General features: G+C 41.6%; 5 protein-coding genes across 5 annotated transcripts; 3 read left to right on the forward strand and 2 right to left on the reverse strand.

Moving 5' to 3' along the window:
- Positions 1-3,924: 3,924 nt before the first annotated feature.
- Positions 3,925-10,002, forward strand: LOC131878473 (uncharacterized). Its single transcript, XM_059224454.1, has 7 exons — positions 3,925-4,197; positions 4,922-5,076; positions 5,133-5,312; positions 5,411-5,777; positions 5,962-6,292; positions 9,564-9,667; positions 9,733-10,002. The coding sequence occupies exons 1-7, from the start codon at positions 3,949-3,951 to the stop codon at positions 9,799-9,801; spliced, it is 1,455 nt and encodes a 484-aa protein (XP_059080437.1). The 5' UTR covers positions 3,925-3,948; the 3' UTR covers positions 9,802-10,002.
- Positions 6,257-8,326, reverse strand: LOC131878475 (uncharacterized). Its single transcript, XM_059224455.1, has 2 exons — positions 7,374-8,326; positions 6,257-7,313 (listed from the first exon to the last, which is right to left on the reverse strand). Exons 1-2 carry the CDS (start codon positions 7,734-7,736, stop codon positions 6,429-6,431), a joined length of 1,248 nt encoding a protein of 415 aa, XP_059080438.1. The 5' UTR covers positions 7,737-8,326; the 3' UTR covers positions 6,257-6,428.
- A 1,226-nt stretch (positions 10,003-11,228) lies between the features above and the next one.
- On the forward strand, positions 11,229-13,240 carry LOC131878472 (protein ref(2)P-like). Its single transcript, XM_059224453.1, has one exon. The coding sequence runs from the start codon at positions 11,333-11,335 to the stop codon at positions 13,031-13,033; it is 1,701 nt and encodes a 566-aa protein (XP_059080436.1). The 5' UTR covers positions 11,229-11,332; the 3' UTR covers positions 13,034-13,240.
- Positions 13,226-17,508, reverse strand: LOC131878471 (ufm1-specific protease 2-like). Its single transcript, XM_059224452.1, has 8 exons — positions 17,292-17,508; positions 15,776-15,926; positions 15,545-15,666; positions 15,242-15,475; positions 14,902-15,171; positions 14,181-14,532; positions 13,844-14,114; positions 13,226-13,770 (listed from the first exon to the last, which is right to left on the reverse strand). The coding sequence occupies exons 1-8, from the start codon at positions 17,340-17,342 to the stop codon at positions 13,284-13,286; spliced, it is 1,938 nt and encodes a 645-aa protein (XP_059080435.1). The 5' UTR covers positions 17,343-17,508; the 3' UTR covers positions 13,226-13,283.
- A 2,705-nt stretch (positions 17,509-20,213) lies between these two features.
- Positions 20,214-22,256, forward strand: LOC131877556 (NADH dehydrogenase [ubiquinone] 1 alpha subcomplex assembly factor 2-like). Its single transcript, XM_059223261.1, has 3 exons — positions 20,214-20,463; positions 21,663-21,909; positions 21,990-22,256. The coding sequence occupies exons 1-3, from the start codon at positions 20,321-20,323 to the stop codon at positions 22,158-22,160; spliced, it is 561 nt and encodes a 186-aa protein (XP_059079244.1). The 5' UTR covers positions 20,214-20,320; the 3' UTR covers positions 22,161-22,256.
- Positions 22,257-25,154: the final 2,898 nt, after the last annotated feature.

Consider the following 25,154-nt stretch of genomic DNA (forward strand, 5'->3'; position numbering starts at 1 on the left):
TTGCCTTGTTGTGCCCATCATCGACAGGCGACTTGTTTGCCTTTTATGCACAAAGTCGTTTGTGTGCCCATGACACAGCCAGACTTATGTTGAGGTGTACCAATGCATGCCCCAAATAAATGTACATTTGCACCACCGGCTTGCAACGGCAAATCCAAAGTTACAAACATGTAGGTTGAGACTATGATGGAAGAGCAAGAAGAACAGGCGGGCGAGGACACGCTTACGGAAGGTGAAGATTGGGAGAGCGAAAATGATGAGGTAGAGGTAGACACATCCAACGATGAACAGGAAAATTCAGATTACACCAATGTAGGCCATGGCACCTCTAGAACCCTACCAAGTACACCCCAGGTGGGATTCCAATCTCCACCGAAAACGGTGCCTAGGTCAATGGCTTTGAAAAGTTTGATGCCAACGTCACAAAACTCGATTCTTCAGGTCTTACAATTAATGATGAGAGGCTCAGAGGGAAGATCTGCAATTGTCTATGCTTTGCTAGATTCCGGATGTACCACGTCTTTTATCAAACATTCCTTGGCTAAGGCATTGGGCCTAGAAGGTACACGCGTCAACATGCGTATTCATACCTTGGGTAAACAAATAACCGAACAAAGAAATCATGAGGTGGTAGACTAGCACGGCCATGCACACTGTTAGTGTTTTCACGGGAAAAACCACCATTCAGCAAGACTTAACACAACTCTGGACAATTGAGTCCATTGGGCTAACGGACAATAGCAGTGAAGCTCTGACGGCCTCAGAAACCCAAGCGGTTAAACACTTTGAAACCAACACCGGCATCCGTAATGGGCGGTACGAGGTCTCCCTCCCTTTCAAGGTAAACCCCCCCCGCGTTGAACAACAACTTTCCCCAGGCATTAAAATTTTTTCAAGCTCTTCAACGGCGGTGGAAACGAAACCCTTTGTTTTTTACAGCTTATCACCAAGCCATGCAAAACTACTTTGAAAAGGTTTTTGCCCATGTCGTTCCACAACAGGAAATAAAAACGAAAAACCAGGTCTTCTATCTCCCACATTCGGCGGTTATTCGCAAGGAAGCTGTCTTCACTGAAGTCCGCATTGTATTTAATGGCTCTGCTACGTACCAGGGTACCTCTCTGAATCAACAATTGCTTGTTGGACCGAAATTGAAAAAGGATATTGTTGACATCCTTCTTCGAATGAGAAAAAGCCCCATTGTCCTAGCTGGAGACATTTCGAAAGTGTTCTCGCAGATCACTTTAAGGCCGGTCGACCAAGATCTGGTCAGGTTCTTGTGGGAAAATCCAAAATCAGGCAAAGTTCAAATTTGTAGATTTTCAACCCTCGTCTTTCGCCTAACTTGTTCCCCTTACTTGGCAAATGCTGTTGTTCGATGCAGCGCGTGTGCGCATGTATGAATCTCTCCGCACTTCAAATCAGTCGTGCTCTGTTACTCGAGGGGTGCAGAGATCCTACCTATAATTTCACATTGTGAATACTGAACCACACGATTGTGAAAATAAACTACTTTTAAGGCTTAAAACAGCGACTCTTTTATAGTCTTATTAAATGGTGCATCGTCAACATAGAACCCAGTTCTACCAACCAGTGACCAGTGCTTTTGTGGAAAAGTGCGATCACACNGGTGAGAACACAACTTTAAAGGGTTTCACTCGTCCCACCATAGGGTATCCGTTTGAAGGGTTCGGCTGAGTCTTGATGCTTCCAAGGTCGATGCACCGAATCATAAAGTCTTCAAAAAAAGGGGGCACTGGACACTCTCAATTCGAAGGACCATGTAACCAGACCAGACCATGGACTGTAGATCCATAGGTCGCTGGTTCATATCCGGCTCGAAGGACCATGTAACTTCTCACTTCCCTAATATAAGGTTTACATGGAAAGTTAGTTAAAAATTAAGATCAAAAATGGCCGTTCCTTTTATTCGCTCCTCGGAAAAAAGCAGTGATCCAACATCCGAAAATAAAACCGGAAAATCAATCCCCAATCTCACGAAACATCGTTGATGTGACAAGGTGGATAGATTCTACAATAGATTGGTTACTAGATTAGATATTGTTATATTCTAGTCAAGAGCCACCATCCGGTAATCATACATGGCACCGCCAGTAGTAACCGCCTCTAGGCGGAAGAACCTTTCCCCCAGACGACAGAGGACGCCAATGCGGAACTTAGGCCCAGAAGAGACGTGGTGCGTGCGGGATGGCCGTGGTCGCAGCGAGGGCGTGGTGCGTGCGGAATGCCCATGGTTGCAGTGACCAGCCCGTGAGTGCAGCGGAAGGTCCGTGGATACAGCAGTGAATGGGCCAGGTCGACACTGGGGTGTCTGAGGCGCTGGGGGCGATATCAATGTCTGGATGGTTGGGGAGGAACGGTGGACGTGGTGACCTGGATGGGGGATGGATCTTAGTCAAACCTTACAACATCTAGTCAATCCTCCTAGTCACCAAATCAATCAAATCTAATCATCTATACAACATTTGTTTTTCATGTGCATGTTTATCTAGTCAATTGTATGTAACAACTCTATTTATTCATACCAAACCTTCTGTGAAATTATGGTGCTGTTCCCTATTGTTGAGCCTGCCGCCCCCCTCCACCGGGAAGGGAGATGTTATATTCTTGTCAACAGCCACTGTCCGGTAGTGATACAGATATGCTCAAAGCACAAATGAGCAACCTAGAGCTGGACTCCTTGATGATCAGCTCACGTTTCTCTTCTAAGCAGTAAGGCGAACGGCATACCAGTTAGAATGCCTAGCTTGATAGGAGTTAGAGAATTATCCAAACCAATCTGGGCAGTTTTCTGCCATATAGGTTCCTTATGATTCACGAGGTACCCGAAGAAAACTGCCAAGTCGTGTTCGAGCAGTTCCCTCGAAACTTTGTACATAGTGATGGAAATCTCGAGAGAGTTTACATTTCTTCGAACTGTAAAATAATTCAACCTCTCTATGACGTACAGCAAATGTAAAAACTCGAGATCTTTATTTTTTGGCGATGACTTAATTTTGATGCTAAACTACTTCGATGTGTGCCAAAATAGAGCTTTTTTACTTTATAACGCTTAACTTTTTCGATTGGTTATTTTATGATGGTAGCAAATTCATATTTTCAAGGGGAATATCTTACTTCGAACACGGTAAGCCATTTTACATTATTGTCATGTTTCAAAGTTGTGCTGCCAAAAGCTTATGAAGGTAACCAAGAGTAGGATGTAAGTTCAAATTATTATTTTTTATGATTTCTACATAACTTTGGCCGAGTTCATCCATTAAACAAGACCCTATGAACAAAGATCCTATGAAATGCTTATTTTGAATAAAATGAGTGGTGCAGGAGAAAAGAATTTTTTGCTTCCTTCGGAGTCTACATATCTAAAAGCAAACGGCGTTAAATGTGCCTTATATTCTTTAACCTGATCAGTTCGATAGAAAATTTTTTTTGATCAAATATCACGTATTTGGTATTTGCTGTGAAACTCCTAATCGTTTATTACGCAATGTTACTTCATATAAATAAATCTTTATTGCGAGATTGTTTCTCAATGGGTCAGGTTATTTTTTACAAAATTAATATACATTCTGGTCTTGTCCCGTTTGAGGTTCCATAGTTCTTTTTCTGTTGCTACAAGTTCCAAGGAAAATTACATAATGGTTTTTGGCCCTTGTCTATCGTTAATCCTTCTGGCTTTTTACATATATAATTTTCCAGAATAAAGATTTCTAAGAACTTTTAACAGTTCGTTTTGATCTGTCATTCATTTGATTGACTATCGTAGGATTATTCGGCCAGTTTGAACGATAGACTTATTACGGAGAAGAGCGTTGTTCTCATATCGATCAAACTTGGGCGGGGGACATTTTTGTGTGGAAAGGCCATAAGCAAGGCCGTTGCACAACTTTCCCTCAATACCAAAGAGTCCTCCTGTCACCGTCCAAAATGACGGAAGTTCTCTCTGAACAACCATTTCATAGTCAAAGTTTCTCTACCCTTGAATCGCAATCCTTGTTCCTGGATTTCGAACAGGAACTCAATGATTTACTGAATCCAGTGTTTTCAGTGGTCCGAAGGTCCTCCCGAAGAACCAGCGAAGTTGAGCATCGGGTTCGCTCTTTGTCCATCACGCCGGACACGGAATATGAAGGAGATGGGACAGTTCTGTGCTCCAATTTGAATCATGCCGCTTTGGTGAGAACAAAATCCATCGACAAGAAGTCATTAAAAAGTGGAAAGAAGATAACTTATTGACGATGAACGCGTGCACTACTTTCACTCGTACTTAAACTGACAGTCATAATATTCGTTGCTACTCAGGTCCGCTAATTTGTTCACTGTTTCTTGTCTCTTGGCTGTTCGGCTATTCTAACTATTTGAATAATTTTGTATTTTAAATATTCTCGACTTGAGGCGAATTACCTTTTGATTTGAGTGTTTTTTTGGACATTGTTCGTTGACGCTCGGTGGAACTGAAATTCAGTTCAGTAGAAACCAACAGGGCATTGTGAAATCATATTTTAAGGCATCATGTCATAGACATTTCTTGCGGACTTCGCCCCTAAGATTTTCGCCATTAGTATCAACTGAAATGTAGATTGATAAAAAACCTGAACAAATTGCAGAAAATGAAACGTACATTACATCATCATTATATTATATTGTATTGGGTTGAATCTACTTACTTTAGTTGTTTTACAATCTTTTGTTATGCGCTTTTCAGTTCATGTATTCACATTTGCCATAGTATATATATATTACTATGTTCTGCCGGATTATTTGGTTAACGATTATTTTACGACTATTGAATGCCGATATTTTGGGTAATGATGACTACTACTGGAATTAGCAACAAAAGATAATAGTTCACGAAGTCATGATCGAGAGTTCAAATATGATTGCTTTATCTTCTGTTTAGTGTCAATTGGCGGGAACTTCGAACTTGGCGGACCTCAAAACTTTGAGCTTATGCATCTCTTGTCGGTCGTCTTTTGATAATTTGTCGGTCCTTGCTCAATTCACCGTGAACCTCACTACACTCAAATTGGACCATTCCAAGTTCCAATCCATGAGGTATTGTTTGGTGTTCCATGGCTTCTCCCATGTTTACAAATGACCTGAATTTTCAGGACGTTGGGTGACGATTTGCCCTCGCTAAAGACCATTTCAGTGTGCGATTGTGGTTTAACTGATCTAGATGGAATCACTTCGGCGTCAAATTTGATAACTTTGGTGGCGGCTAACAATTTCATTGAGGATCTTCTTCCAGTGACTGAATTGAGAAAGATGAACGTTTTGGACCTTCAAAAGTAAGCAATTTCATGGATAGAAATAACTAACTGGGAACAACACATTTGGTTTGGGGTTGGGTGCATCATGTCCATTTTGAATTTTTTTAATACCCTAGCAATGTGATTGATTCCTATGATTCGGTAAGCTTCCTCTTCCTCTGCCCTAATCTGGAGACCTTGGTACTCAAAGATAACCCGGTATCTGAGGAACCCGATTACAGGGCAAGGGTGTTCGGTATCTTGCCGTCTTTGAAGAACTTGGACGTGGTTGTCTTCCCGAGGGTTATAAAAGAGCTCTGTCGACAATACAGACGTCCTCCCAATCCTGATGATGAGAGTGACGGAGGTAACCTTTTAGACTTGGGCGATGAGCCCTCTGAAGATCAAGATGAACACACGTGTTCACACCAGATGAAGAGCATCCAAGAGATCAAATATAACTTAGAACAGAAAACGATTCATCTCCAACGTCCGGTTGCGGAGGTACGTCAAATTTGTCGAATCTGATTCAATTTCACATTTTGCATCAGTGACACATTCATCCACAAACCCCTTGATAAGATCCTTCCATAAGGTCTCCTTTGTACAGCATTTGGCCGTAAACATACGCCACATAATTAATCGTTATTGTCTGCATGATTCATGGAACAAAATTTTCTCTCTCTAGAATAATCGTTATCCCGGAAAAGTGGTTACTCTGATAGAAGAAAGTCCGGAACTTGTGTCTTCTCCTGATGTGGACCCGATTGATATGAGCAGCGGCTCCAAGAAGCTTTTGGCCAGACGCCAGAGTCAAGACCCATTGAAACTCGTACCTCCAGAAGTCCCAGCGTCTCCTCAGACTTTCGACCATTCCCCAAATCTCGCATCTTTTATGTTCAATCCCACTCAACCTTTGTTTGCACGCTCTGATTCACCCTTGAGTATCGCATCTCTCACTTGCTCGGCGTCTTTATCAGACTCAGGCATCGACTCCTCCAAACAGAACTCGGAAAAAGGTGAGAAAATTAATCAGTCCGAATTTCTGTTCGTAACGTTAAACTTGTATTTGTGGGAGATAATACAACTCGAAATCAAACGTTAGCATTAAGACAACGACTAAGCAATAGGGTATAAGCTCAAATTAAGAAGAAGTCAGTTTCTGAAAGTTATCTCCTGGTACACACGATGGTCAACAAAGTCGCGGATTTTTCCATGCTTGACTCCCAGGTGATTAATCAGGTGGCGGAAGTTACCAAAATTCTTGGAGCACATCGGACATTTGGTCGTCACTTTGGAAACGAGGCCGAATCGGGAACATATTTCTGACTTGAAATGAATCACCAGATGGCTGATCAAGGCGGACCTTGAACCCATTTTTCGTTCACAAATGTAACAAGACAAAACTCGAACTAAGCTTCTCTGGCCGGTCTTTGAATTGTTGGCAGTAGGACATTTGAGCACGGCCGACTCTTCTTCAGACAGAAATACGTCCACTTTTTGGTGGACTGATCCGTAATGTCGTATTAGTGAGGTTAAAGACCCGCGGAAACCACAATTCTCCGGGCACTTGTCACTTGCATCCAACTCACAAGCAATAAACTCCAGGTAATGCTCCCCAGATAAATGGGCTCGCAATTCCTGCACCCCATTCACTCCTGTGAAACACGAGGGACACTTCAAAGAGGTCTGAAACCTTGATTCTTTCCCTTTTTTGATGGGCAACACCGGGACCACCTCCTCTAAGGCGCTGCCTTTCCAACCCCAATGATTGGGACAACCTCCAAAGCTATTCAAGTCCCCTCCACAGACCCAGCATCTACCATTGCCGAACCTCTCCGGAAGCCCCACATTCAGGTCTGACTTTTCCATCATGATCAGGCGAAGATCTTTGTCCGGAAAGTCATATTGCCAATCTCGGCAAAGTTGGTTTAATTTATCATATTCTGTCATGCTTGGGACCAAGACCATCCCCGAATACAGAAACTCCATCAGATATTCCACTGTACTCTGAGACTGGTGTGGCATTTGAACCACAACCTAGACACAAGAGATCAGGACAGTTTCTAATTGAGGCCTAAGAATACAAAGATTTGATACCTGAGAACAATGAGCATGTTCTAAAAATAATTGCTTCAAGAATGGAGAGCAAAATTGGACCATGATTTGGTGAGCCGCCACACGTTTTCCACTCCGGCAAATGATCAGCAAGTCAGTGGATTGGCAACCGTGGCGTAGATTGACCAATTCTTGCAGGAACGAGGGGTCTTCCTGGGTGTATTTGTTGGATACCTTGAGGCTTTGAGCCTTCGGGTTCGGATTCATGATCTTGATGGACATTGATGCCTCCTCTCGATAGGAATCAATTCGAACTGCAGGCCGAACGACCCGTTCTGACCGGTTGATAGTGAGCCTTAGGTTAGGCATGAACACAAGCAATGAACGCAATAAATTGCAATTCATTCAAACTTTGTTTGGAGGTTCAAGACAAACCTGGACAATGAATAATGACTTGCGATTATTGCAGAACCACATTGTGACTCGGCACAGCCAAAATGTGTGTTATGTCCTAGAACAGGTGAAGTTGCATAAAGAACATACTTTATGTTTGTTTGCATAATTTGGCCTCAGATGGAGGCAGACAGAAATTTGTGTCTAATTTTTTTTTTTTGACAAAATGTGAAAGCATAGCATAGAGGTCTAAAAGCTAGTGTAATCAAGGCAAAAATCTTCTTCACAGATGTCATGGGTACAAATCTCAGTGCTAAAAGTCTCTATGTACTTTTAGGGAAGCATTGCGATTTACGTAGAGGTTGGTGCAATTTCCTTGTAAGAGAGAGAGAGTGAGAGTGCCCTGGTTTGATTGTTCTCCTAGACATTTCTTAACTATACTATTAGATGCTAGCCCCCCACAGGAAAAAATCAATCTGACAAGAGACAACATCATTGGCTAGTCAAAGAACTGGAGAATGTGATATCTGGACAAGCAATTTTCAATTGACTTGGTGCAAGGTTCAACTCTCCAGCTAAAAGTAGCACCCAGCTGTAGGAAAATAAGAAGATTTCAGGTAAATTTATTAGTGTTATATCCAGACTGGGGCATTAGCAATTTGTTATTTGGGTTATGAACACAATTGTCCAATGCTTATGTCTGAAAGTTTGAGCCTCACTGAAGCTTGCAAATGGAATCAAATTATAATGCATTTATATTGATTGGGCAATGCTTTTGTGAACAAAATGTACACTGCTCTGGTCACCTCTCATTTGCCCTTATATTGATTTCAATATTCATGAGCACAATCCACCCTGTTTGCCTTTTCCCATCCCACACCCAGCTGACCAAGGAAGACGTCATCCAAAAGGCTTGGACTGTATTTATAAGGGACATTATGTTTAGAATCTATTTAGAAACTGCCATTATGGCAAAAGTGTGCATGCAAAGTTTCTTTTTAAACCAAATTGGTGGTAGGATGAAAAACCAAGATGTCAGTCACTTTTTTTTTTTGAGTTTCTTTCCAAATCATACTTTTTAGGCAGTTTTAAAACACGAATAAATTCAGATTTGCATTGTTCAGCTGGGAATGAGATGTGCAGGGACAAAAAGGAAGAGTCCAGGAAGTTAGCCAATCCTCTTGCCCCTCAAAGTGGCTATCCTCTCTGACTCTTGCACTTCTCTTTCTCTTTGACCAATCAGGGAAGTCTACCTCAGCACACAGGGAGTGTCAACCATGATATTCCACACCACCATATATGGTATTGCCACCATGGAAAGTCAGTTTTGAATGAAAGGAAATGTGGTTTGTACAACAAGAAAGCACACAAGCAAGCTCAAAAAATACCATCTATTATTCTCCATTTTTCTTTAGGCTAACTTGCCCTTTGGGCTCTCATGTTGACCTCTGAACATAATTACTTTTCAGAAAAGCAGCCTTTTGCATGGTATACATGATTATTCCTTCTGAAATTGATGAGGCAAAGCTTGAAAAATATCTACCAAAAATTAAGTAGCATTTATGATATTTCATTCTATAGATATGAATTTGGAAGATTAAGATAAATTTTGTTCATGACCCCTATTGTATCTTGACTTTGCTCAAATGCATAAAAGGGCTAAAGAACAATAAATATAACTTATATTTTTGTCTTTATGTAACTTTTGATCAAAAGCCAAAATTTGAAAAGTTCTCAAAAATTCAAATTGAAGCAAAACACTGGCTGGAAAATCAACTAAATATAATGGTCATGCAATACTAACTCAGTCAAATGACGCAATATTGCTTATTCTTTTAGATAATGGTCCAATGGAAACTACAAGAGCCAAGAGCCAAGTTGTTAATCTTGAAGTCAAAGACCTTGCAGCTTCCATCTTGGCCAAAGGCAATGAGGAAGTCAAGGTAACAGTTAATATTGTTTTATCATTAATAGACCATCACTTAAGAGTATTCTAATCACATTTCAGAGTTCTGATTTAAGTGGAGGAACTTTGCGAACTGAAGGAGACATTGAAATTGAAGAATTTGATCTTTGAAAAATTATCAATATTCTTGTATGTCAAGAAATAAGTAAAAATAGTCAACAGAGCCTCTGAATTCATCATTATTGGAAGTGTATAATGGAACAAACAAGGTTTGTGCTACAAATTGTTGCATACATTTTTTTGTAGATCCATACTCAACAAACCCATCTCAGGATTATAAGAAAATTTGCATGTAGCAAAATAAATAATTGTTTGTTTAACATTTCCATGCCAACACACAGTGGGTGTTTTTAGTAAATATTTTTGGCTGAAAGCAGCCATTTTGACTAATGTTTTTTATACTGACAGAGAATTCATTGAAGAGCCTAAATCTTGAATCTGGTGAATCTAGAGCAATTTTCAAAGAGACAGTAACGACTTTTGTTTGTAATACTTTATCCTGTTCACACTCTAGCAGTTGGTGGTTTGCCTCAATGCATTGCCAAAGGTTAAAATTGGATTTGAAAACCCTGCTACTTGTCTTCAATTGCAATGCCATGATCAACAAAGTATGAACCTGAGCCTCAGGGTTTAGTTGTAAGCCTGTGTTATTGTTTAATGTGCCTGAAAATCTAAAAGCAAGGTTAAGTAAGTCAAATAGAACCAACTGAACAGAAAGTATTGGGAAAACCAATTTTAAAGAGATTAGTAGTCAATCAAAACAAAGATCATCATTTTACAAAAAAAAAAAAATGAAACTGATTTTCACTTTGTTTTGGCTTGCTCAGTAATTTTGTGATTTGTTGGACCGAAAATTTGAACTTAAACACAGACATGTTAAAAAAAAACGGATATTATTTACTGAACACACTAAAACAGTTTGATCAATCAGGTTTCAAGCTGATCGAAGTGATCAAATAAATAGAGATTGATCAGGCAATGGAACAATAAATTTGAGACGTAGTTGACGGGCAGAGTGGCTGTCAAACCTAACCCAAAATATTCGCTAGACTATAATAATTAGTTATTTTTCAAAATTTGAGCCTCCAGAGACAGCAAATTGAAGTTTCTCACTAAGATGCTTGTCACTTTGATATAAGTATGAACCAGAAGATGCTTATTAAGACCAAAATTCATAAACTCTGATTTGTTAAATTATATTCAAGCCGACACCCTAAAGGAGGAATGTATTACGATTAAGGTTACTTAGTCTTAGTATTGCCATACTTTGCGCTTTTGCGCTTTCCTCAGCCATTGAGTATCTTGACCCTAAAGCACATCCAGAAAATCAACTCATTTTATTGCACATATCCCGGGCAATATGATCTTCTTAACTGCAAAAAAAATCAGTTCCCCGCCTTAAGATGCATCCCAAAGTTACGTCCCCCATTTTCCCCGAGCTCTTGGCACCGCACGCACGCCTTTTATTCCACTTGATCGGGTAACACTGTCTGAGTCATTGGACTGAAAATTAAAGACCAGTCATCATCTTGACGAACCTGGATCCTTCTCGAGTCAAGAGCAAAATCTATTTCATCACGCTCGTCCCAATTGCCTCAGATTGGCATATAAAAAGCCCAGTGACCGCTCTCCCATCATCATTATGAACGTAGGTTGGGCTCAGACCACAACTTCCCGCCGGAACGTGCAACCCATTCCCATCATGAGCACCACCGAAACCGTGAACTTCAAGGCCTACCATGAGGACGAAATCCGTCGTTTGACCGTGGACCTGGATGTGAGTATCAACTATGACTACCTCTGCGCCAAATTAGGACATGTCTTCCCAAGCTTGAAGCGGGACAACTTCCAATTGGCGTGGACCGACAACGAAGGCGATGAAATCCGCATTTCCAGCAGCGAAGAACTGGAGATTGCTTTGAATGAAATGACGGGCAGTCCCTACCGGATCCGGATTGTCCAGGTTGGCGGGCCGAAGGCCGAGCCTAAAGTCCCACCCCAGCCCGCCCATGAGGCCCAGGGCGAGCAGCCTGTCCATTTGAATGTCACTTGTGACAATTGCGATGGCCAGGTCAAGGGTTATCGCTACAAGTGTGTAGTTTGTCCGGATTATGACTTGTGTCAAACTTGTGAGGCGCAGTCTGTCCACCCGGAGCATTCCATGATCCGGATCCCCAAACCCGAGATTACTTGGCCCGGTCATTTGTACCGACGCTTAAGTAAGCTCAACTCTCGCAATGAAAAACGCCAACAAAAAATGAATGGCAATGCGCCGGAAATGGGACAAGATGCCTTGAAAGGGCCTTGGGCATGTCGTGGTCCTCGCTTGGGGGGTAACCTAGGCCGACCTTTTGGATCTCGTGTGCCTCGTGGAGCCCCACCCTTTGAGGGCGCCCAAAGATTCTTTGATAGCATGCGTTGTGCTTGGTTGGGTGAGGAACCCACCCCAGGTCAATCGCCTAACCCCCAACCCTCTGGTTTTGCCTCGGGGAATGATTGTAAGGGGCCCTCGGATTCCCAAGCTTCAGACCAGGCTCGCCGACAGGAAGATGTGGTCAAGCTCCTCAGTCCCATGCTGAAGAGCATGGGCGTCACCATTGAGCAGAAGGAGAAGAGCTTGATCTTGCAAATCACGGAGGGAGACAAATTTCCCTTCAATGCGGACCTGATTTTCCGCAACATTGAGACCCACTTTGGCGCCCTCCTGGTTGGATACGGTGCTCAGATGAAGACCGACCCAAGCCAACGTCGAATTGTCGTGACCTTTGAAAACTTGCCGGAAGCCCCAGAATCTCCCGAGTCTCAAGAACCCACACCTGAACCTGAAGTGGTTGTGTGCCATGACCATTCGGCCGAACCATCCAAGCCAACTGGAAGTGTAGAAATTCCCGTGACTGTCACTCAATCTGTGACCAAAACCCACGACCACACTGAAGCTGCGCCTACCAGCTCGTCTGAGGCAGCTCGCCAATCCCCTGAATCGGAAGAAGATTGGATTTTGTTGAAGGAGCCTGCTGTTGGAACCAAGCCCAAGACCAATTACGAAGTCCCAATTCAAGTGAGCAATCAACCAGCGTCAGTTCTCTACCCGGAATTACCCAAGAATGAGCAGACCCCACTCCTCCCAAAAGAAGAGGGAGTTGCCAAGCCAAAAGAACCTGAAAAGGTGACCCAGGCTGCTGTGGAGCATGCTGACCCTCGGGTTCGCACTTCAATGCAAGCCATGCGGAATATGGGGTTCAATAACATGGAGTTGTTGATGCCTCTGTTGGAAGAGAAGAATGGCGACATTGGACAGGTCTTGGAAATGATCTTCCAGCGGTCAAGCCATGTGCGAAAATGAGACCGCCACTTGAACTATCCTTATTGTATTTAGACTTCTATTTACCGGTAAAAAGGTGTTTTACGAAAAAGCAATGCGTCCCATTGCCATAAAACCAAAAAAAAAATCCCTCTCATGTGGCTCTTACATCTTCTACATCTAAGAATTCTATGTCTGGTTTGTTGTCATAAAGTAAAATGCAGAGAATACAACTTGTTGTAAATCAAATATGCTTTTATTTCCATTAACAAAAATAAGTTCGCAACTCATGCTACCACATTTTGGGCCTTTGTGGCATACACATATTGTAGAAGGCGTCCTTCTTCCAAAATTTCGGACCCTTCCATCCTACCCAGCCTTTTTGTTGAATGTGAGGAGTATTGGGCTTTCCATTACCCTGCCAATCGTTTCCCGTGAAATGGGGATCCAAAATCAGCCATTTGATATCTCCCGTGTCCTCGTTCCACTCGACGCCCAAAATAGTGTGCGCCAACACGCCCCCACCAATCATGATGGGAGTGCCCTGAGTAGTAAAATGGTGGGCCAAATCCCGTCCCTTGGAAGCAAGTTCCTCACCCGAACTCACGGACAGGATTTTGGACTGAACGTCGCAAGATTTCTCGAGCACATAACCCACTTCTGTGGATCCAATCCATTGTTTCGAGTTCAAGAACTTCTTGTCCTTGTCGCCCATCTCAACGAGGCATTTCTGAATTTGGCCATGGGTTGGAATTTCGGTTCCCGTGTAGCCTTGATGCCTATAAATCAAGTAATCGTGTGCAAAACCAATTGAGATATCCAATTAATAATGGAGTACGGACTGCGATTTACCTAAACCATGAAATGATTGTTTGAAGCGAGCGATAAGCACAACCCCATCCGTCGTCATCGAACTTGTCTTGCATGTAGTGATGATAGCTGTATTTCCCCTGGACCAGGTAAACTTTCCCACCGGTGGATCCGGTTTTGAGACCTTCGTGAACATTCACGAGCGCTTTTTGAGATACGTCATCGTCTTGAAATTGGAAGGCGTTTGCCCGACGGAAATGCGGTCGGTCGGTGGGCAGAAGTAAAATCTTGTGGAAATGTTTCCGGAATTCAGCTGGATTTGAAAAGTAAATCAATTTAACGTTGCATTAATCCATGCAAGAAGGGGGTTTTGGCTTACAGAAATTGGTACAAGTCCCTCGGCGATTGTAGACAAAGGAGCAAAAGTGCCCGACGGGCTCGGGTTTGAAGTGGAATACTTCCGGTAGACTGACACTTCCTCGCAGTTTCAGTTCGGACAGAACCGAACGACCCATTTCATGGACTTGTCTCTGGACAGTTCCCTTGAGTAACTCCATGATATCTGGGATTTTCATGGTCTTTCTCACCACGCCTATGGTGTCAATTTTCAAGGGAATGGTCACATTCTTGAATTCACGTTTCTCATAGTGGAACACGGGTGAGCAATTCAATGTCTTGGAAGAGCACGCCTCCCCAGACATTTTCAACAACAATCGGAAGTTCAAGGTTTCCTAAAAAAAAAAAAGAATCATACGCAGATGATCATGCTAGTACCAACGTCCGGAACTTTGTTGACATTTTTTCAATAATAAATCTATAGAATTAGAATCAAATCAAACTAAGATAACTTCATCATATCATCTATCATGAGCACTGTTGTATTGATGTCCAGTAAGATGTAAATGGTCTTTTAAACCTGAATAAAAATGGAGTGAACCCAAACCTCCCCCGATCTTGGATCGATAACCTCAGATCGATCGGGAACGGGTCTTAAATTTCTTCGTCAAATCTCTTCCATTTAATCAAGTTTGAAGTTGAATTTTTTCCACCTCGATTCAAACGTACGCTACGCATCGCTGACCCAAAACTGTTTTCATTACCTTCTCCTGGACCTCTTTTGGCTTTTTCTTGTCAGGCACCGGGCCAAAGCCATCGTCAATGACCTCCTCTTGCTTCAAGTGGCGCAACAGATCCCCCACCGTTTCCGCCTCGTCATCCAAATTCGTCACTTCGCAGCCTTCATGGTCAGGGGTGGACAAGGTCTCGTTGCCCGCCCAGCCCGTACCGGAAAACTTCTTCCGAGTGGTCCACGTGTGCACAAACACCACGTCAGAATTCATCATATGGAACGTGCCGTAAGGACAGAGCACCTGTGATGCAATGAGAAGATGCCATCAGATTATAATTCTATTTGATTGGGGGGCATAACGGTCAAACAACTTTTTCAATGAGATGTCGGAGCGAGAACTGTATGTCCTTCTCTGTTTGAGGACAGTTGATGGTGAGACGGCCTTTGATCCTGATGAATTGGACTTGTTTCTCAATCTCCTCCGGGGTCACCGTCTCAAACTCCACGGGCATTAATTGGCCTTCGGAATGAAGAAAGGCCGTTAACGGGGTGTCTGGGCCAATTCGAGCCAAAATCACGGGATCGGTACTGTTCAAGAAGTTTTCCTACAAAATAAGGGTCTTATTATCGCTATCTCCGGCCTTTCTTGAACTTCCAGGTTGGCCTAGATTTACGGGTAGGGCTTCCAAGAGCAGGTTGATCTTATCCATGAGATGGGCGTGTTCCTCCTGGAGAATGACAAATAATCCCAAGGGATCAATTCCGCATGGGATGACTTCAGTCAACACCTCCAAATCTGAAAGCAGTACAATAGTTCATATATAGGATAACAATAGTTCATATATAGGATAAATAGGGGGGTCCAGATAAATGTACAAGTAAACAATATGAAGATAGTTAATTACCTGGGGGACCATTGGGATGTTGGGGCTGGGCCATGTTCTTCTCTTTTCCAGTGGCTGCCCACACATAATAGGCGTTCTCCTTGAATGGCGGGATCACGGGCAGGCCATAGAGGCAACCCACCATAGTGGTGTCGGACACCGCCGTCAAGCGCTGAAAAATTGATGGAAATGTATTTTCTAAGAATGGTTCCCCATGCTGAGGAATGTGAAGACTTCTTTTCCAAGCGAAGTGAAACGGATTTGATTTGATTTTTCTTGAAACAGGTGAGAAATCGCAAATACGAACGAACCTTGGTCACTTGATCAGTTTGACTTTCAGCATATTTTCTAAGGGATTGATTGAGCCTGGCATAAACAATGATTATCATTTGGCGCTTTCTGTGAAAGCTGCTAAAGTCTACTGCTAAAGGCTCGAATTTTGAAACATATTTTCCTCTTTGGCGAAAAGAATACCTACACAGTTTTCAATTCTTATGGCTGGCATAATTGTAAACTTTCCTATTTCCTTGCTTGAATATGCTTCGTTGTTTTTTTTAAAGAATTGAAATGGATTTTAAAATGTTAAATGATCGCACTGGGAACATTGCAGGCATGAGAGAGCTCTCGTACACGGGAAAAATTGGCATTGAGCAGTGTTCAGAGAAGGTCCGAAATTTCTCTGAAACTGTATGTAGGTCTTGAGCAACAGTCATAAACTTTGTACCAAACCAGCCAGGTTTGATGCTTGAAGTGCGTTTCGTAGAGCGCATTCAAAGCCCGCGAGAACCCAGACTAAACTAGGCAATTGATCAAAACGATTTCTTCACCTGGATGAGAAAGAAATGGCATTCAGGCATTGTGATATAGTCATAATAATATCTTCTCAATGCGGACTAATTTCGGCTGTTTGAGCGAATGTACGACCTAGATCACATCACTTCACTGAGAGGTTCCAGAAGGATGATATTACAAAAGTAAATCTCGAACAAGCCAGAGTCGTCTGACAAGTCCAAATTGAAGGGTTAGCCAGATCCGGGCCATCGAATGCTTTCGTGGGTCAGATATTACGACCAAATGAGTCTTTTTTTCGAAATGGCTCAGAAATCAATACCACTTGCTGAAGGTACGGTCTTCTTAGGCTTGTAGAATCAAAATTATATCTGGCGACAGGTTAGAATTGGTTACTTCCTGCGGTACAAAACTCCGGAATGAGGTCAATCCTCTAGCTCTGTTTGGCGGACTTTTCACGAACAAATGGGCGTACAAGGTCACACCGAATTCCTACAATAAAGTCACTACAAACATCAAGTTGCTGGAAAATCATGGCGAGAAGAAAAACTCCTCATCCTCAAGTTGACTTGTCAAAGCCATGAATGGAAGCCAGATCCTTTAAAGGTACGTATGAAATATGAGGTCATACATGCATCCAATCTTGGGTCAAGCTCTTTCCCCAATGGCACCTCTGAACTATTGATTCAAATCTCGAACCTATATATACATGACATATTAACTCTGTTCCATGGGCTTGTCTTCTCACCTGGATCAGTTTGTCGCATATTTTAACGGGTGGATGGGCGTTGGGGGGCATGATGTCCAGGATTAAAAGCCACCTCTGGTCTCACCAACACGTCCACATGCACATTCACTCACACTCAAGCCCGATGCGTACGGCGGAGAACAGGTAAATCCACAGATCTTTGACGTGGACGTGCTTCCGATCCAGGACCGACCCATCACAGACAGAGAGGTAGTCAACCAAGGCACGGACTTCTAGAAATATGGACTGCGAACGAGCTGCCCCGCCAATCGGCTTGCTCTGGGTCATACCCACTCTGAGCCACTTTTCGAATTAAAGTAGTAAAATAGGAAACGTAGATCTCTTCAATTAACGGTAGGTCAATCTTGTATCATCGACATGCAAAGTCGATCGTTTCAAAGTTAGGTTGTCCAAAGTTTATGTAGCTGACCCAGAGCAGGCCGAAAATTCGAGTTTTGTGTAGTGTTTACTACATAAGTTTGACCATGTCTCCTGAGTTCCCTTAGCATAGGTTTAGGCTCAAACATGGCTGAGTTCATCTATTCCACCAGATCTTGCGGTCGTATCAAGTGCTTGTTTGGAAAAAGATGAGCGGTTTAGGAGATAGGATATTTTTGCTTCCGTTTGCAGTCCATATCTCTAGAAGTCCGTGACCAAGGCAAGGAAACGGTTATGACCGAACGAAACACAGGAAAGATGTCGCCAGAGGACGCGCCGAGCGGAGTTTAGGGCGGCAACGCTGAGAAACATGTTAGGAGGACGGGGTGATGGCTGCTCTTGGGTGATTATGATGCTATGAAGGCTAGTATTGTAAATGATAAAATGACAAATTCTTACTTTGCTTTAGTCAAAATGCATGCACCAAGTTCAGCTTGCCCAAATATAGCTTGAAAATCTTTGAAATTATGGCTCAAAGACTAAGCATTTTCATCAAGTCCAACTTGGGCACTTGAGAATCCCGACCCTGATGATTTTCAATACCTTGGCTGCAAGAACTTGATAAACGTTATTCTCCACCGATTAGTTGGCGGTGCTTATTTTTTAACTTGTGGCAAAATGTTCAAAGGTTTAGATGGAGACTTTAACGGTTATCAATATCGTGTTAGGTTAGGTTGGGTTAGGTTAGGTAAGGTTAGATTAGGTTTGATTAGGTCAGGTTAAGATTTAAAAAAGTAGCACCGCCAACTAATTGGTGGTGAATAACGTTTACCCAAGAACTTCCAGCAATCAATGCTACAGAATGGCCAGGTTTTTTTCAGCCAGCGATGCTAGCTCGTGCAAAATCGATACTAAAAAAAAATGCTAATTGGAATTCGAAAATCCTAGAACAATGCTACTTTTTTAAGAAAAGCATATTATTCATGGTTCTCATAAAGGATATCGGTTTCAGAATTCAATTATATTTGGCACTCTCTGCCAGGGTATGATCGGGAAATATTTTGAAAATTATCCTTTTAAAAGAATATTTAAAAAAAAAAACACTACAAATCTGAAGAAAAACCTCGCAGTAAAAAATGGTTGCAGTTGTGTTTATGATATTCTCCTAATTTTGAACCCTGAGACTTGGAAGGGGACACCAAAAAGTGGCGAGTTTTGTTTGAGGAAAAATGTATTTGCAGGATTGGAACAAGGTTTTTTTCACCCACAATTATAATAGTTCTTATCGCGAAGAAAATTCTCCTTGGGTGAAATTAGATCATAAAATTAAGATAAATTGTTTTTCATCTTGCAACGTACTTCAAAGTGGACATTAGCAAGAGCTGCAATAAGTTTCTTTATCCATTGAACTCAATTGTTGTCTCTTATTTTAAAAATGTTTTCTTACTTTTGAATCTTGTAATTTGGTTTACCTCAAATGTATGGGGGAGGGAATACTTTTCGGTATCTATCCAAAATATTCATGTTCATTTGAATATTACAATGAAATTAACCAATACATAAACTTACTTGAGGATTGGTACTTCGTCCTTATACACTCATTGACCATTTTAATCAGTTTTTTTTTAATATTTGTGTTGGACACCCAAAACTTTTTGAGTGCCAAAAGTCTGGGTACAAACAGAAATTTGGCTCAATCTCCCTTTGAATTGAGAAGCAATTAGAAACAATCATTTTGCTTGCTTGATGTAAAGTAAACATTCCAATGGAAATCACTTGGTGGCTACAGCATATCAATTTCATGGAATTGGAAAGGGATCCAATGAAAGAACATTGTTAATCCCGGCCAAATGCTTAGACCATGCAAATAGTGCTAGTTTAATGCTAAAAACCAGACCAATGCTAATAAAAAAAACCTTTCCAATGCTAGCGGCCTTGAAATAATGCAAATTTTCAAAAATTAGCATCGAAATATGCTACTTGGTCAACCTGCGATGCTAACCCCTAGCGGGATCATTCCTAAATTTGGTCTGATATTTTGGTCTGTGAGTGTCGCGACGTTTATGTTTATGTACTAGGAGACTTCGCAAACAACTGACAGCTGAAAATGCCAATGACCAGAGGAAATTAGACCAGTTTGAAGGTCAACACTGTCATTCAATATTTCAGATGACTGGAATTGCACTGAAAGCCGATGATATTAACCGTTAAGTGAATGTCGCTTAGTGTTATCTTTTTTTTCATAATATAAAAGAGAAACTCAGGACAAAAGCGTGGCTAGTTCGATTTATTTTCCCGAAATGGCCGCACAACTCTTTTCTGGCCACACTAACGAACTGAGAAAAGAGAAATCGGTCTTTTTCCCATGGCCCATCAACATTCAACATAGCCCCACTCCCAGTTAAATAAGCAACCAAAACAAATTATATGCCAAGAAATCACGAGGTTTCATGTTGGTTTCAAAAATCACGTTTAGATCCATCTTTCGATGGTGTGACACGAACGAAGGTGTTTGCTCTATTTTCTCATGACCCGTGGTGGGCTTTCATAAGAAAACATAAACATGGTTCAGCTAGTCATGACCGAGCTAGCTCACAGTTACGAGGGTTGACTTGTCGTTCTTAAACGTTGATTGAAACTCAATCGATTCAATGGCCAATGGTGGACGCATTCTATGGCGGGAGGTCTTTAAAAAGTTTCAGGCCTCATTGCGTGGAGTCAAGGAAGTGGATGGAAAAGTAGTGGGCTCCGATCCATTTGGCAATAAATATTTTGAAATTGCGGCGGATCCCCAGTAAGTTTTTGTTTAATTAACCTCAAAGCATGATTACATGGATGGTCGTTGAATGGTTCATGTTTTTCGATGAGTACTGCGTGGTTTCTTTTTCAGTTTGCTTGCCTGCCTGAATTTGGCTGTACCTACTTGGGTGTTCATGATAAAGGTTATTCTATACCGATTAGTTGACGGCACTACCTTTTTAGACTTGACCTAACCCAATCAAATCTAACATAAACTTACCTAGCTTTACCCAACCTAACCAAAGAGCATATTAAATACCCTTAAAGTCTCTATCTAAAGCTTTTAACATTTTGCCACAAATTTAAAAATGAGCTTTGCCAACTAATCGGTTTAGAATAACGTTTATCGGTTGCTGTCATACTTCTTTCGGTCAACAGGAAGCTTGAATATGACGACAGATAGGGTGCTGATTAATAGTTATGAGGCCATGTAAATTTATAATATTGAGTTTTGAGGTTAAAGCTTTGATTTCTACACGGACTCAAAAATGTTTAGAAATTGAGTCAAAAGCGTGGATGAGCCTGTCATGTATGCAAAATCAGACAATGTAGTTCTCAAAAAATTGTAAAATTAAACCGTTCAAACCCCAGTCCTAAATGAGTTTCTTTCTCTGGCTTGGTCTACTCAATGACCGTACGTGTCCAAACCGCAAAAAGGGACTATTCTGAAGGTGTAGGTGATTCCATTATCTTATTACCACCAGCGGCAAAAAGCGTGTCATTGGCCGTTTCGGCGTTATTATACGTGTGGGACTTGTTCCTTGCTTTTTAACACTACCATGGCCTGAATCATGATTGATTTGGTTTTGGATCAAATCAAAAGTGCGTTGGTGCACATTTCGTTTAAAAGATATCAATTGTCTGCGTTGCATGTACTTGGCTGGCGGGCAAGTAATTGCTTTTTTGGGAATGAAATATGAGTCTAGGTGTCTGTTTTTATTCTAAACTATAACATTCATGATTTTGAGCAACGCGCTCAAAAAACTCAATACCTAGAAGTGAATTTTCAAGTGTGTTATGCACGTCTTTTAAGCCATGCAACATATGTCAACTACGTGTAACGGCAATATTGTTTTTCTTGATTCATTAGTTTGAAAGGAGACATCCATTTATAACTGTATCATTTTGGGCAACAATGTGTTGTTTAAAATGATACTGCAAAAAAAGTTGATGATTTCTTTTTTCTTCTATTAGACGTGGCAAAAGGCGACCGACCCGATGGTATCGTGCCCCTGATACGGAAGCCAAAGAGATCATCGGTGTTGATTTGTATGGTGGATTTGATGCCAAAATGCCCGCAGAATGGGAATCCTGGCTCAGACATCGCCGTGATGAGCCGCCCACGGACGAACAAGTCCGTCGAAGTCTGGCCTTGAGTGAACTAAAGAAGATGAACGCGGCTAAATTGGAGATGGATAGGATTGAAGAGCTCAAGGCAGATGTGAGGACGACTGCGTCTGTGCGCTTGAAGCGGCTCTCCTTTTGATGAAGATGACTAACCTTGGTTGCTCTTTTTTTCAGGGTCGTTATGATGGCCCAGAAAGTAAACCCATGGACCATGAGAAGGCCTTTTATCCTAAATACGACGACTATGAAGTGAATCCGGGGAATTTGGAAAAAAGAAAAGATCCTTGGGCATCATACAAGAACCCATATCTCCCTGACGACCATCAGCACACGCGAAAGAAGTAATCTTCAAATGGTTCAGGCGTATGAATATAATTTCGACAAATCCATGCAGACATCATAGTTAATAAATCTAGTCTCAAGACCTCAAAAAAATGAATCAATTTCTAAGAAGAGAACTGTAACGTTACATTTTAGAATACGTGTATCCTCTAAGCCATTAGTTGGCAATTGGTTTGGAAAAGATGTTGGTACACTCCTAGTTGCACGATGGAAAAATGATAACAATATGCCGAAAATGGAAATAGATGTGGCAACTTATGCAAATCAAAATGCTATAAAAATTGCCAATATTGCAAAAATACGTTCAAAAGAAATTGATATACAAACTCTAAGAGAAAGATAGAACACCCTGTAGGGCCAACATAGTTGGAGATCAGTTCTCTAGTATGTTTTCAACCCCACTGATTTTAGAAGCAACAGCTCACTGCTCTGAAGATGAGTCTGTTGAGATTGTTAAGGTCAGTCAAGTTGAGCGTTTAGATGATCTTGTAGTCACAGATCAGGATGCTTTAGAGGCCATCGGGGACCTGAGACCCTCGAACTCTCCTGGTCCTGATGGTGTGACATCTCAGTTTCTGATGAGATACTCGCTGGTTCTTGCTCCTGTTTTCTCGTACTTGATGCGTTGCATCTTCGAAAAGATAGATCATGGCCTTTTAGTTAACAGGCTCCATGAGATATGATCCCAGGCAAGGTTCTCAATTGGTTTAAAAGTTTCATTTATGGTAGGAAGCAATTGGTTATGGTTGAGGGATCCCTTAGTGACATACGTGACATAGTGACATAGTGACATGATGTCAAATTGGGTGTTCCTCAGGGCTCCATGTTAGCTCTCCTCCTTTCATCTTCATTGCTCTACTTCAGAAGCTCAATAGTTAAGTCAGTGTCTCTTTTTATAGGGCATGTCAAGTAAAAAAAAATCAGGGAAAAATGTGGTCAACTCGCACCATCCGCCCATTGAATTTTCAATAAACGAGTGATTTTGAGTAAGCTGGGTTTCAAAACCCAACAAAATGAACATGTTTGGTGTAATTCGGTGAACCCACTATCCAAGTGGCTCAATACCTTAAGGCTATTTTCTTGGACGAGCAAGTAAAATGAAATAAATGTCAAAATTCAATGCATGCACAGAGCGGATTGGCTGGGCATGTTGTCTTTGATTTTACTCCTTGGAATAACGTCAGTTGTTCTTGAACGCGTTCACTTGACAAGCCTTATGCTGATGATGCAAAACAAGTGTGCGGCAAGTACAGGTCTTAGATCGAATCTACTCTTGGGTTGCTGAGAGTAACATGGCCTTGAATGGAATGAAATTCTGCTCAAAGACCTTTGGTGCGACGCCTTTTAACACTCTGCTCGTTGCTAATGAAGGTGTAAATATCGAGCATGGTTCGTCCATCAGGGATTTTTTTGCGGACTTCCTTACCGCTGCTGGGATTGGAATCCCAGCAGTTCAAGACGAGAAATTTATTCATTTTACTTCGCGTTTATTTGTATATATCATTTGATAGACTTATCTTCGAATATGAAATATGCAACTGACTCGTTTTCTCATTATTGGGGCTAATTTCTTCATAACGATCTTCTCACGAGGATTCTTCACTCTCGCCCTCTTTTCTGACGAGTTCCCATGACACCTTGAATATAAGGTTGGTTGAAGTCTGACTTCAATCCTGCTACCGGATCAACGTCTACATACGTTCTAGGAATATTTAACGCAACAAATTATAGGTGTAGTCCTCCAAAATAATGGACAGTTCGATGAGCATATCCAGTAGACAGTGTGTGTAAAGCTTTTCAAACATGTGGTTGGATATATCGCACGTTAAAGTCCAGAGATAGTATCGCTATGCTATCTCTGTACAGTCGATTGTCGACAGCCACATCTTGAATATGTCTCGCCCATCTGGGCTCTAATTAGTTCAGCTGGTTTGCAAAAGGTCTATTTATGTTTTACCAGGAATATCAAAGGTATGAGAGAGCTCTCGTTATGGGAAAGGCTTGAAAGGTTGGGAATGAACGGTATTTAGAGTCAAAGAAGGTACAAAAGGTATCCGATACTGTACGTTTTTGAAAGCGTTCTTGAGCTTCGTCCCAACCCAGATTTTAAGGCCAATTGTAGTGACCGTAGAGGCTTAACGTGCGTTTTAAAAGAGCACCTTCAAGCCCTCGAGAATCCAGGCCTGTTAGAACAATGAAGTCCAACTCTCTTCTTTCTTGGGCTCCATCATTGTTCAATTTTCTGCCCTCAAATATTCGTAATTAATACGTAGGCCTTATTGATCCGGTAGCATCTTCCGAGTCAGACTTGGAAAAGCTTTTGACTAAAATTCCTAATCAAACCTACATTCAAGGGCTAGACAGATCCGCTAACTCTAATTTGTTGGTGGATTGAATATTATTTGAATATAAAATTAAACAAAATTATTACCATTTTCTGTCTTGAACTGCTTGGAACCCATTCCCAACAACGGTAAGGAAGTTCGCAAAAGAGGGCGAATGACGCCACATATTATATTGATTCACTATCTTTCTGCTCAAAGTGCTTCTTCAAGGGATATATTATACTTTTTTGAACAACAGCATCTGACTTTTTCTTTAACATAAAGTGTTCTCCTGATTATCTGACAACAAATGCTTACAAATATGTAAAGGAATATCAGTTCTTGAAAGTTTTTTTTACCAACCTTATCTCGGTTGAGTCATTGGAGCTTCCTTCGCGTCTGAAGTGAGAGAAAGAAGTTAGGAAATTGCCCCTCAAAAAGAATATTGATGTTAGGGTGGATGGTACGGATCTTAAGGACCTGTTTTACATTTAGCAACACCATCAAGACTTATCTGTAAGGAAAATGTCAGCTTTGATACACTATTGGACAGTTTTGGACACCTTCTGGCACTATAATCCTTCTCATGCTTCATCTAGGTGCAGACATACAAACGTAGAAACGAGAGAATACGCTATGAGATGCCAGACTTTATCAAGAGATTAATGAAAGA

The sequence above is a fragment of the Tigriopus californicus genome, chromosome 3 (assembly GCF_007210705.1).
Source record: "Tigriopus californicus strain San Diego chromosome 3, Tcal_SD_v2.1, whole genome shotgun sequence".
Lineage (NCBI taxonomy): Eukaryota > Metazoa > Arthropoda > Copepoda > Harpacticoida > Harpacticidae > Tigriopus > Tigriopus californicus.

Excerpts from the sequence above, each read along its gene's own strand:
- LOC131878473 (XM_059224454.1), top strand. The coding sequence starts at position 3,949 with ATGACGGAAGTTCTCTCTGAACAACCATTTCATAGTCAAAGTTTCTCT. Across the intron at positions 5,077-5,132 it reads TCCAAGTTCCAATCCATGAG|GACGTTGGGTGACGATTTGC; the intron begins GTATTGTTTGGT and ends CTGAATTTTCAG. Across the intron at positions 6,293-9,563 it reads CAAACAGAACTCGGAAAAAG|ATAATGGTCCAATGGAAACT; the intron begins GTGAGAAAATTA and ends TTATTCTTTTAG.
- LOC131878475 (XM_059224455.1), bottom strand. The coding sequence starts at position 7,736 with ATGAATTGCAATTTATTGCGTTCATTGCTTGTGTTCATGCCTAACCTA. Across the intron at positions 7,314-7,373 it reads AACATGCTCATTGTTCTCAG|GTTGTGGTTCAAATGCCACA; the intron begins GTATCAAATCTT and ends TCTTGTGTCTAG.
- LOC131878472 (XM_059224453.1), top strand. The coding sequence starts at position 11,333 with ATGAACGTAGGTTGGGCTCAGACCACAACTTCCCGCCGGAACGTGCAA.
- LOC131878471 (XM_059224452.1), bottom strand. The coding sequence starts at position 17,342 with ATGCCCCCCAACGCCCATCCACCCGTTAAAATATGCGACAAACTGATC. Across the intron at positions 15,476-15,544 it reads TGCTCTTGGAAGCCCTACCC|GAAAACTTCTTGAACAGTAC; the intron begins GTAAATCTAGGC and ends CTTATTTTGTAG. Across the intron at positions 14,115-14,180 it reads AGGGACTTGTACCAATTTCT|CTGAATTCCGGAAACATTTC; the intron begins GTAAGCCAAAAC and ends TTTCAAATCCAG.
- LOC131877556 (XM_059223261.1), top strand. The coding sequence starts at position 20,321 with ATGGCCAATGGTGGACGCATTCTATGGCGGGAGGTCTTTAAAAAGTTT. Across the intron at positions 20,464-21,662 it reads GAAATTGCGGCGGATCCCCA|ACGTGGCAAAAGGCGACCGA; the intron begins GTAAGTTTTTGT and ends TTCTTCTATTAG. Across the intron at positions 21,910-21,989 it reads TTGAAGAGCTCAAGGCAGAT|GGTCGTTATGATGGCCCAGA; the intron begins GTGAGGACGACT and ends TCTTTTTTTCAG.